At 45.3% G+C, this 11619-nt stretch overlaps 1 protein-coding gene across 1 annotated transcript; it reads right to left on the bottom strand.

The window, feature by feature from the left end:
• Positions 1 to 396: 396 nt before the first annotated feature.
• LOC123747657 (piggyBac transposable element-derived protein 4-like) lies at positions 397 to 6249 on the bottom strand. The gene is made up of 3 exons (XM_069327580.1): positions 6151 to 6249; positions 4878 to 6035; positions 397 to 462 (listed from the first exon to the last, which is right to left on the bottom strand). Exons 1-3 carry the CDS (start codon positions 6247 to 6249, stop codon positions 397 to 399), a joined length of 1323 nt encoding a protein of 440 aa, XP_069183681.1.
• Positions 6250 to 11619: the final 5370 nt, after the last annotated feature.

Below are 11619 nucleotides of genomic sequence, written 5' to 3'. Positions count from 1 at the left end.
TTCTAAATCGTTATAAATTAAAAGTTGTTCAATTTGCTTATAATTTTTGTATGAAATGGTTATAGAAAGGGCTGCAACTGGTCCAAGTTTCACCATCACACCCTAAACAGAAAAGGAGAAAAAAATACACAACGTATTATGCAACGAATGTTCAACATTCTCAAATAATCTCGGGGAACACATGTGTCAACTAAAATGTCTACTATGTGCTGTAGAAGCACAAACTCTTGTAATAATTGTAATATGTATGTGCAATATATTTATATTTAATTTTTTTTTTTTCTTTTTTTTTTTCTTTTTTTTTTTTTGCCAATATTTTTTTCTCGTTTGTTATCAAGGGATTTGCATGAAACTTGCACACCTTGCTCAATGGATGCTTATCTGCAAGGGTGTTAATTATGAACGAAATCTGTCGAAGTCAAGCTCGGCTACAGGTGGCCGAACTTGGATCTTTATTTTACTCTGGAAAGTAATTTACACCTTCAAATTACTTCAGAGCTTTCATTTATTAATCAATTTACATGCAAATTACACCCTATATGTAGCGTTTGTGCTTCTACAGAATCTAGTAGACATTTTAGTCCAAAGTCTATTTGTTGATTTTATAAAAATTTATAAATATCATATATTGCATATTTTTTTAGAAGGGTAACTTTGAAAAATTATATTATTGCACTAAACACTTTTTTGATAAAACTGATCACTAGAATCCTTTATTATGTGCTTAATTTAATATCTGAGTGTTATAGAAATGATTTTAGTTGACACATGTGTTCCCTGAAACTATTTGAAAATTCGTTGCATAATTCGTTGTTTATTTTTTTTCTCCTTTTCTGTTTAGGGTGTGATGATGAAACTTGGACCAGCTGCAGCCCTTTCTATAGCCATTTCATAAAAAAATTTATAAGCAAATTGAACCACTTTTAATTTTACATTGATATGCCACCTTAAAGTAACCATTATGTTCATTTGTTTTCCAGTATACATGTTCGATTTATATGTAGCATGCTGTAGTTGCCTGTATGTCATATTTTGTTAATGCTATTGCATGTTCATTCCTGTGGGGGGAGACTGTGGCGTCTCATGGGGGGATGACCATATTTGGAATGTTCCAGTATGCGTGCAGTGTATCAAGCTAGCGTCACTGATTCACCCCTGTAATTATTCCTGTTTATTGATTGTATTAAATTTTTTATTTACACCTTAACAGTGTTATATGCATATAAATTTAGTTATAATTATGGTCTTAACTATTACACTCTGATAGCAGAGTATTTAAAGGTTTCATGTGGTTTTTAGTTGGTACCTTGTAGACACCATGCCGTGCATGCTCCAGCAATGCCAGGCGTGTGGGTGGAGCTGGCTAGCGTGAACATGTTGTTGAGATAAGTCTGTGGCACCTGTTTATTGTTTAGTAACATAGATAATTGCCTGGTTAGACCATTATTTGCATACCCATCTGTCTAAGCTCGATTATGGTTGCCCTGCTTACTCGTCTGCTTCTCCTTCTACTCTTCGCCGTCTTGATGCTTTGCACCATACTGGGTTGCGCCTCAGTTCTGGTGCCTTTCGTTCGACTCCCGTCCTTAGCTTGTATGTTGACACTGGCTTCCTGTCTCTCCAGGACCGCCGTGATCGCTACTGTCTTCGCTATCTTGCGCGGTCCTTGCAACATCCTTCCTCTCGCCTCTGTCGTGCTTTAACTTTTACCCCTCCTGCGGTTCCTGTTCCTCTTCACCACCTCCCTCTTTCTGTCCGGTTATCTCGCCTACAGGATTCTCTTTCCGTTCGTATTTCTGATGTTTCTCCTCGTGTTGTTCCTTCTTTGCCCCCGTGGAGGGTCCCTCTTCCGCGGTTTTGTACATCCTTGACTCGTATCACTAAAGCTTTTACCCCTCCTACAGTTCTAAAACGCCTTTTCCTCGAGCACTTTTCTTCTCACTCCCGCTCCGTTTCTGTCTTCACCGATGGGTCTAAGTCAGCGGACGGTGTTGGCTACTCTGTTGTTTTTCCTGATCGCACTTATATGTGTCGCTTGCCTCCGGAGACTAGCATCTTTACAGCGGAACTTTATGCTATTCTCTATGCTCTTCGTCTCCTGCTTTCTCGTTGTCAGTCTTCCTTTGTGGTTGTTGTTGACTCTCGTAGTGCCCTCATGGCTCTCGGGTGCTTTAATCCAGTTCATCCAGTAGTTGTCGAGATCCAGCATTGGCTGTTTCTCGTTCACAGTAAATTTAAGTCGGTTGAGTTTTGTTGGGTTCCCAGCCATATTGGCGTGTCTTTAAATGAGCGTGCGGATGCTGCCGCTAAGGAAGCTGTCCGCTCTTGTCCCATCTCTCGTAAAGGCATTCCGTATTCCGACTTTTACCCGGTTATCCATTCCTCAGTCCTTACCCGTTGGCAGGCTTCTTGGTTGTCTGTTACTGGTAACAAGCTACGTACTCTTAAATGTTGTGTTTCCTCGTGGCCGTCCTCCTTCCACCGTAACCGGCGGTGGGAAACAGCTCTGGCGAGGTTGCGTATTGGCCATACTTGCTTAACCCATGGTCAATTGATGGAGCGCCGCCCTGCTCCTTATTGTCCTAGTTGCATTGTCCCTCTTACGGTCGTGCATGTCCTTCTTGAATGTCCTGACTTCCAGGACGAGCGTGTGTCTTGCTTTCCGACCGCCCCTCGCGGTCACCTGTCCCTCGATAGAATTCTTGGTGACTCGGATACTTTTGATATCGTTCGCCTTATGCGTTTTTGTTCTCGTATTGGCATCCTTGGTGATATTTAGCGCCCTCTGATTATTTTGCGTATTTGATGGTGCTACATAGCCTTCCCGGTTTGGTGCCTTCTTTTGATAATTACTTACTTACTTACTTGCATACCCATCTATCCATTTAAGTTCTAAAATAGTGATCAGTGCTTATATAATGATATTGTGTTGTTGTATTTTGGTGCATTAATGTTTCTGGCTGCCTGTATTTCCATTTATATGTATGTATGTTCTTTGTTATTCTTACTTTAAGTATATTGCTTTGTTGAGTAAGCAGTTGAATTATTTACCCTAGACACTTTTAGCAGGCAAGGCCATATTATTTATATTTTTTACAACTGCAAAAGCAGAGGAACCATACCCAGAAGTCAAGGGTCATAACAGCCACCAACGATCTTCAATATCCTTCATCCAGTCTGGTACACTATGGATACTTTCTTCCGAACACTTACCTCAGTCGTACACCATAGTGAGTTTCTCCTAAGAAAAATTTCGGTTGATACACATCTAGTTGGATATATCCAACACTTAATCATTGTTTTAGTATTTCAATACATCATCCTTGTATTAATAACAGTAATTTATTAATATTACTAACTCGTAGGTTCCTTTCCAACTGCGTAATTAAACACTTTCGCGCACCCCGCGCGCCACCTCTCAACTATACGATTTGGGCCCCAGCATGTCATCAGAGCGCACGTTAATTCCGAAAAGTGTATACTCTCTTCAACTTTGTCACCTCAATTCTCGTTCTACGAGATTAAATTTGGTATCATTGTGTTTGCAATAGAATTCTCTACGGCAGTAAATGCATATAAACTCCAAAAGCCCAGCTAATTACCCGCAGCAAACAGAGAAAGTGCGAACGAGTTACCCAGGAGCTCGCAAACGCGATAAAATGTTTTCACTATTTTCACTCTGGTCACCTCAATTTTCGTCCTAGGTCTTTCATTTTGGTCTCAATGGGTTCGTACTAGAATTCTCTAGAAGAACATTAGCATATAAAATAAAAAACCTGGTCACGCTCCAACCGCCGACGAGTTGAAGACGGGCCACGCATTAGCCGTGAGTGAGCACTCAGATGCCTAACAGCTACACTCCAAATTCCCGCCCACAAATGTTTAGTATTATTTCCTGGTGGTAATCTCAATTTTGGTGTTACAGCGCTCATTTAGGTATGAAAATGTTCCTAATAGAATTCTTTAGATGGATATGTGCATATAAGGGCCAATTGAAGAACAACATTGCCTGTACAATACGGGAAAGTATGAAAAAAAATAATAAAAAAAAATTGTACTTACCACCTCAGTGTTGTGTGTTGAACATGACATGGGTTGAACATTTGTTTTATCCACTCCACCTGCTCCTGGAAAACGTTTCTTGCAGGGTCAACCCATGTTTTGTATAGGTGGAGTGGATGGTGGGCAAGCATTACTGCTTATCGGCCCAGAATTTTTTCTTTCGATGGTATTTGCTGTAGCATGGGTGCAGGACACAATGCCACATCACACGTCTTGCACTTATAGTGTGTGTCCTTGCTTTTTCCCGACAATTTGCACACACGACACCTCAGACGCTTCTGTATCTTTACTTGGGTATGGGACAAGTTTCTTTTGAGGCGGTCCACAATACGGGGTCTTGTTGCAGCAGAAGCACCACTAGTGATAATCACAGCCTAGTCTTCTGACTCAGACGATGAAGGTAAGTCTGCAGGTGAAGTGAATAGTGGGCGCCTCACACCTGAAGGTCCTGCTGTTGGAGCTCTGGGTGTTGATGGTCCTGGTGTTGCAACATTGGCTCCAGTGGCATTGACATCAGCAGCATGTGGGATGTCATCATCTTCCTCAGGCCAGTTACTAGACTTATAGAACAATAGTGCAGCGATGACTTGTTCATGGAAATGGAGTAATGTCAGTTTCCTTCTATCTGTTGTGTAGTAGTTGTACATCACAAAAGCATTGTAGATAGCCATTTGCACAAAATAAAAGGTCATTTTCTTCGTCCATTTGTGTGTTTTCCTTGTGAAGTGATAATATTTGATCATTTGGTCAAAATGATCAACACCTTTCATGTTTGTATTGTAGTCACAGATAACATTCGGCTTGTTGACAGTTACCTGCTGCACTGGAGTTGTTCCATCACGATTCCGCACTCGTTTTCTGCGTTGAACCTGTTGTGTTTCTGCATTGTGGCAATTTGTTATGAGTGAAACAATTCGTTTATCTTTCCACAAAATTATGAAAGTATTGTCCTTGCGTTTGAATAAAGTTTTATCTATTGGCACTTTACCCTTTGCTTGCATCTGAAGGGATTTAGGTGCACCACGCTGCAGTCTGAGGGTACCACAGGTGTATACCCCTACTTGAAGTAGTGCCTCACTCAATCTGACCGAATTGTAACAGTTGTCCATATATGAATGGTAACCTTTATCCTTCAGTGGTTCAATCAAGGCCATAACTGTGTCAATCGTCGTTTTCCCAACTCCTGAATAGATTTCAAAATCATAAATGTAGCCACTGGTGGCTTCAGCTAGCATGTAGAGCTTTATTCCGTATTTATCTGGTTTATTGGGATTATAGGTCTTGAAAGATAGACGGCCACGCCATGGCATTGTCCCTTCATCCAAACTCAAATTTTTATTGGGAATGTATATTCTCTTGAATCTATTCAGGAGATATTGCATGAGTGAGCGAACTTTGATAAGTTTTTCAACTCCTTGGCCTGGTGGTATGGACTTATTGTTATAAACATGGAAATATTTAGCAATAATTTCAAATCGCTTTCCTGTCATGAAGGTGTTGAAACAAGGTATGTGCCAGAATCTGCCTGTTTGCCAATACATTCTAAGTCTTGGCAACGGGCAAATACCCATCAAGATCGTCAGTCCCATATATCTAGCAATTTCTTTCACTGTCACTGATTGCCATCTGTGCTTTGTCCTTTGCCCAGTACCTGCCTTATTTTGGGAAGCATATAAATTTGTTTCATAGGCAATATATTTCAGCAATTTTTGAGTTAGAAAGAGTTGAATGAAACCAAGAACAGTGGTAGGTACAGGAACAGTCAAGCCTGGTGTACCTGTAAAATTGTCCACAAAGGGTGCAGTATTGTCACTACACCATCCATCATCAGAATCTGTTGGTGCTGGGGTACGTGTGGTACGTCTGGCTCTAGCAGGAGCTCCAGTACCGCGCCGTGCACGAGTGGCAGTCTCGACCTCAGACTTCTCACTTTCCTCACTTTCATCACTATCAAAATCCTCATTCGGCCGTCTCTGTTTCTAAATGTTCACTACTTGCATCAGTATCAATACCGACATCAGTTTCATCACTAGATGACCCAGACAAATCGTCAAATACAGCCTGAAACTTAGAGGGAGTTAGTCTCACATGCTTGTACTTCTCCTGTACACTACTCAGCTTCTGCTTTTCACGCCTTTCTTTTGCAATTTTCTTCCTGGAAGGGCCTTGTTCATGATCACTATCCATCGTGGAGTAAGCGTAGATAGTTTCTAAAGCCGCAGTAAGAAATATAGCCACGGAAAATAGCCGAAATGTTCACACGTTTGAGACGCGAGGGGAGGCGACACCGGTCACAACAGTGGAGCGAAAACAATGGGCCGACGGCGTGTGGCGCGCCGCCTGCGGGCCACTAGGCGCAACAAAGAAAGTGGAAAGACATCGGCGCGCATTTTAAAACCAGTCCCCAAAAAATCAGATAAAAACCTGTTTTTTGGCGAATTTTTAAAGTGGATGACGAAATGCTGCATCATCCCCGGCATTACCGACAGTAAACGGATGACGCAATGCTGCGTCATGCCCGAGCGAAAGTGTTATTAATATTAACACTTTGCTGTGGGGGGCATTAACACGGCCGTGGTTTTGTGGGCCTCTCGCTCGCTCGGTATTGCGGGCCTCTCGCTTGCGCTGTTTTGCGGGCCTCTCGCTCGTTTGGTTTTGTGGGCCTCTCGCTCGTTTGGTTTTGCGGGCCTCTCGCTCGTTTGGTTTTGCGGGCCTCTCGCTCGCTCGGTTTTGCGGGCCTCTCGCTCGCTCGGTTTTGCGGGCCTCTCGCTCGCTCGGTTTTGCGGGCCTCTCTCTCGCTCGGTTTTGCGGGCCCCTCTCTCGCTCGGTTTTGCGGGCATCTCGCTCGCTCGGTTTTGCAGGCCTCTCACTCGCTCGGTTTTGCGGGCCTCTCGCTTGCTCGGTTTTGCGGGCCTCTCGCTCACTCGGTTTTGCGGGCCTCTCGCTCTAGCATTTTTTCGGCCCTCTCGCTCGCTCTGTTTCGCGGGCCTCTCGCTTGCTCTGTTTCGCGAGCCTCTCGCTCACTCGGTTTTGCGGGCCTCTTGCTTGCTCGGTTTTGCGGGCCTCTCGCTCGCTCAGTTTTGCGGGCCTCTCGCTCGCTCGGTTTTGCGGGCCTCTCGCTCGCTCGGTTTCGCGGGCCTCTCGCTCGCTCGGTTTCACGGGCCTCTCGCTCGCGCGGTTTTGAGGGCATACTGCTTGTGTGGTGTTAGTCACCCCCACGACAAAGTGTTAGTCCCCCACGTCAAATTAAGTGTTTGTCCCCCACCAGCAAAGTGTTTGTCCCCCCACAGCAAAGTGTTAGTCCCCACGGCAAAGTGTTTTTCCTCCCACGGCAAAGTGTTTTTCCTCCCTCGGCAAAGTGTTTGTCCCCCACGGCAAAGTGTTAGTCCTACCACGGCAAAGTGTATAGTTCCCCCCCCCCACCGGCAAAGTGTTAGTCCCTCCCACGGCAAAGTGTCAGACCTACCACGGCAAAGTGTTAGTTCCCCCCCACCGGCAAAGTGTTAGCCCATCCCACAGCAAAGTGTTAGTCCCTTCCGCGGCAAAGTATTAGTCCGCCCTACGGCAAAGTGTTAGTCTCCCAACAGCTAAGTGTTATTTCCTCCCCCCCCCCCACACCGGGAAAATGCAACTCACCCCCCCCCCCCCCCCCGGCCGTCAAAGTGTTATTTATTCCCCCCCCCCCCCGGCAAAGTGTTAGTCCCCCCACGGTATAGTGTTATTCCCCCCCCCCACGGCAAAGTGTTATTCTACCCCCCCCCCCCAATGGCAAAGTGTTATTCTCCCCCCGCCCCCAACGGCAAAGTGTTAGGAGCGAGTGGCCGAGAGTATTCAACTAATTGTGCTTACGAGGGTTTAGCTCTGGCTCTTTCGGCTGGCTTCCCATCTGTCATGTCAAATGATTTTTTTTTTTTTTGCCACAAAACACACACACACACACACACACACACACACACACACACACACACACACACACACACACACACACACACACACACACACACACACACACACATTGTGTGTGTGTGTGATCTCCAGGATTCAGGCCAATCCTGGAGTATGCAGCCTCAGCATGGAGTCCATATCTAGTCAAGGATAAGACTAAACTGGAAAAGGTTCATAGGTTTGCCACCAGACTAGTACCTGAGCTGAGAGGTATGAGCTACGAGGAGAGACTACGGGAATTAAACCTCACTTCGCTGGAAAACAGAAGAATTAGTGGGGACATGATCACCACATTCAAGATTCTGAAGGGAATTGATAGGGTAGATAAAGACAGTCTATTTAACACAAGGGGAACATGCACAAGGGGACACAGGTGAAAACTGAGTGCCCAAATGAGCCACAGAGATATTAGAAAGAACTTTTTTAGTGTCAGAGTGGATGACAAATGGAATGCATTAGGAAGTGATGTGGTGGAGGCTGACTCCATACACAGTTTCAAGTGTAGATATGATAGAGCCCAATAGGCTCAGGAATCTGTGCACCTGTTGATTGACGGTTGAGAGGCAAGACCAAAGAGCCAGAGCTCAACCCTTGCAAACACATCTAGGTGAGTACAACTAGGTGAGTACACACACACTCAACTAGGTGAGAACAAGGTGAGTATACACACACACACACACACACACACACACACACACACACACACACACACACACACACACACACACACACACACATACACACACACACTCACACAATGCCAGGAATGAATATGTCAGGATGAGAAGAGATGCAGAAAGACAATACTAAAATGACATCGCAAGCAAGGCAAAGACTCATCCAAAATTGCTGCATATCCACATCATGAGAAAGACAACAGTAAAGCAACAGGTTATGAAATTAAGAATAGGGGAAGAAGGATTCACTAAAAACGTCAAGGAAGTGTGTCATGAACTGAATAAGAAATTCCAGGAGGTCATCACCTTAGAGCAACAAGAAATCCCAGAGATAAGAGAGGGAATAGCTAACCAGGATCCACTGGAAGATTTTGAGATTACCAGCGGGGAAGTAAGGAAATGTTTACTAGAGTTGGATGTGACAAAGGCTATAGGCCCAGATGGAATCTCCCCTTGGATTACTAATGGAATGGAGCAGAAGAACTGTGCCTACCACTCTCCATAGTGTACAACAAATCACTGGTAACAGGGGAACTTCCAGAAATTTGGAAAGCAGATAACGTAGTCCCGATATACAAGAAAGGGGATAGACAGGAGGCACTGAACTACAGGCTAGTGTCCCTAACCTGCATACCATGCAAGCTGATGGAGAAGATTGTGCGAAGAAAGCTAGTGGAACATCTGGAGCGAAAGAACTTTGTAACACAGCATCAACATGGGTTCAGGAATGGCGGGTCCTGCCTCACAGGGTTACTTGAATTTTACGACCAGGCAAGAAAGAGAAGGGTGGGCAGATTGCATACTTTTGGATTGTCAGAAAGCCTTTGATACAGTACCACACAAGAGGCTAGTGAAAAAGCTGGAGATGCAGGCCGGTGTGAAAGGGAAGGTACTCCATTGGATAAAGGAGTACCTAAGCAACAGGAGACAATGAGTCAGTGTGAGGGGTGAGGTCTCAGATTGGCGAGACGTTAAAATTGGGGTCCCGCAGGGGTCAGTCCTTGGACCTATACTGTTTCTGATATATGTAAATGATCTCCCAGAGGGTATAGAATCGTTTCTCTCAATGTTTGCTGATGATGCAAAAATTATGAGGAGAATTGAAACAGAGGATGATAGTAGGAGGCTACAAGATGACCTAGAAATACTCAGTGAATGGTCCAACAAATGACTGTTGAAGTTCAACCCGAGTAAATGCAAAGTAATGAAATTAGGCAGTGGAAACAGGAGGCCAGACAGAGAATACAGAATAGGAGATGAAGTACTTAATGAAACGGGCAGAGAGAAAGATCTAGTTGATATCACACCAAACCTGTCTCCTGAAGCCCACATAAAAAGAATAACGTCTGCGGCATATGCGAGGCTGCTAACATCAGAACGGCGTTCAGGAACCTGTGTAAGGAATCATTCAGAATCTTGTACACCACATATGTAAGATCAATCCTGGAGTATGCGACCCCAGCATGGATCCCGTACCTTGTCAAGCAAAAGACGAAGCTGGAAAATGTCCAAAGGTATGCCACTAGACTAGTCCCAGAACTATGAGGCATGAGTTACTGAGAAAAAGCTGCGGGAAATGCACCTTACGACCCTGAAGGACAAAAGAGTAAGGGGAGACATGATCACAACCTACAAAATCCTCAGAGGAATCGACCGGGTAAACAAGGATAAACTATTCAGCACTGGTGGTATGCGAACAAGGGGACAAAGGTGGAAACACCTGGTAGGTCTACCACTACCATCACCAGGTAGCTACACCACTACCATCGCCTGGTAGCTCCACCACTACCATCACCAGGTAGCTACACCACTACCATCACCAGGTAGCTACACCACTACCATCACCAGGTAGCTACACCACTACCATCGCCTGCTAGCTACACCACTACCATCACCAGGTAGCTACACTCCTACCATCACCAGGTAGCTACACCACTACCATCGCCTGGTAGCTACACCACTACCATCACCTGGTAGCTACACCACTACCATCGCCTGGTAGCTACACCACTACCATCACCAGATAGCTCCACCACTACCATCACCAGGGAGCTACACCACTACCATCACCAGGTAGCTACACCACTACCATCGCCTGGTAGCTACACCACTACCATCACCAGGTAGCTACACCACTACCATCACCAGATAGCTCCACCACTACCATCACCAGGTAGCTACACCACTACCATCACCAGGTAGCTACACCACTACCATCGCCTGGTAGCTACACCACTACCATCACCAGATAGCTCCACCACTACCATCACCAGGTAGCTACACCACTACCATCACCAGATAGCTCCACCACTACCATCACCAGGTAGCTCCACCACTACCATCGCCTGGTAGCTGCACCACTACCATCACCAGGTAGCTACACCACTACCATCGCCTGGTAGCTACACCACTACCATCACCAGATAGCTCCACCACTACCATCACCAGGTAGCTACACCACTACCATCGCCTGGTAGCTACACCACTACCATCACCAGATAGCTCCACCACTACCATCACCAGGTAGCTACACCACTACCATCACCTGGTAGCTACACCACTACCATCACCAGGTAGCTACACCACTACCATCACCAGGTAGCTACACCACTACCATCACCAGGTAGCTACACCACTACCATCACCAGGAAGCTCCACCACTACCATCACCAGGTAGCTGCACCACTACCATCACCAGGTAGCAACACCACTACCATCACCAGGCAGCTACACCACTACTATCACTAGGTAGCTACACCACTACAATCACTAGGTAGCTACACCACTACAATCACTAGGTAGCTGCTTTACTACCATCACCAGGTAGCTACACCACTACAATCACCAGGTAGCTCCACCACTACAATCACCACGTAGCTACACTACTACAATCACCAGGTAGCTACACCACTACAATCACCACGTAGCTACACCA

Source organism: Procambarus clarkii, chromosome 19 (assembly GCF_040958095.1).
Source record: "Procambarus clarkii isolate CNS0578487 chromosome 19, FALCON_Pclarkii_2.0, whole genome shotgun sequence".
In the NCBI taxonomy this organism is placed as follows: Eukaryota; Metazoa; Arthropoda; class Malacostraca; order Decapoda; family Cambaridae; genus Procambarus; species Procambarus clarkii.
The sequence above is the reverse complement of the archived record's forward strand: the minus strand, read 5'-3'. Positions and strand labels throughout refer to the sequence as shown.

Bases quoted from the DNA above. Each gene is read 5' to 3' on its own strand.
- LOC123747657 (XM_069327580.1), bottom strand. From the start codon at position 6,249: ATGGATAGTGATCATGAACAAGGCCCTTCCAGGAAGAAAATTGCAAAA. The intron at 6,036-6,150 runs GTGAGACTAACT...ATTTAGAAACAG, and splicing joins TACAGGAGAAGTACAAGCAT to AGACGGCCGAATGAGGATTT. The intron at 463-4,877 runs GTAACTGTCAAC...ATTACTTTCCAG, and splicing joins GAACAACTCCAGTGCAGCAG to AGTAAAATAAAGATCCAAGT.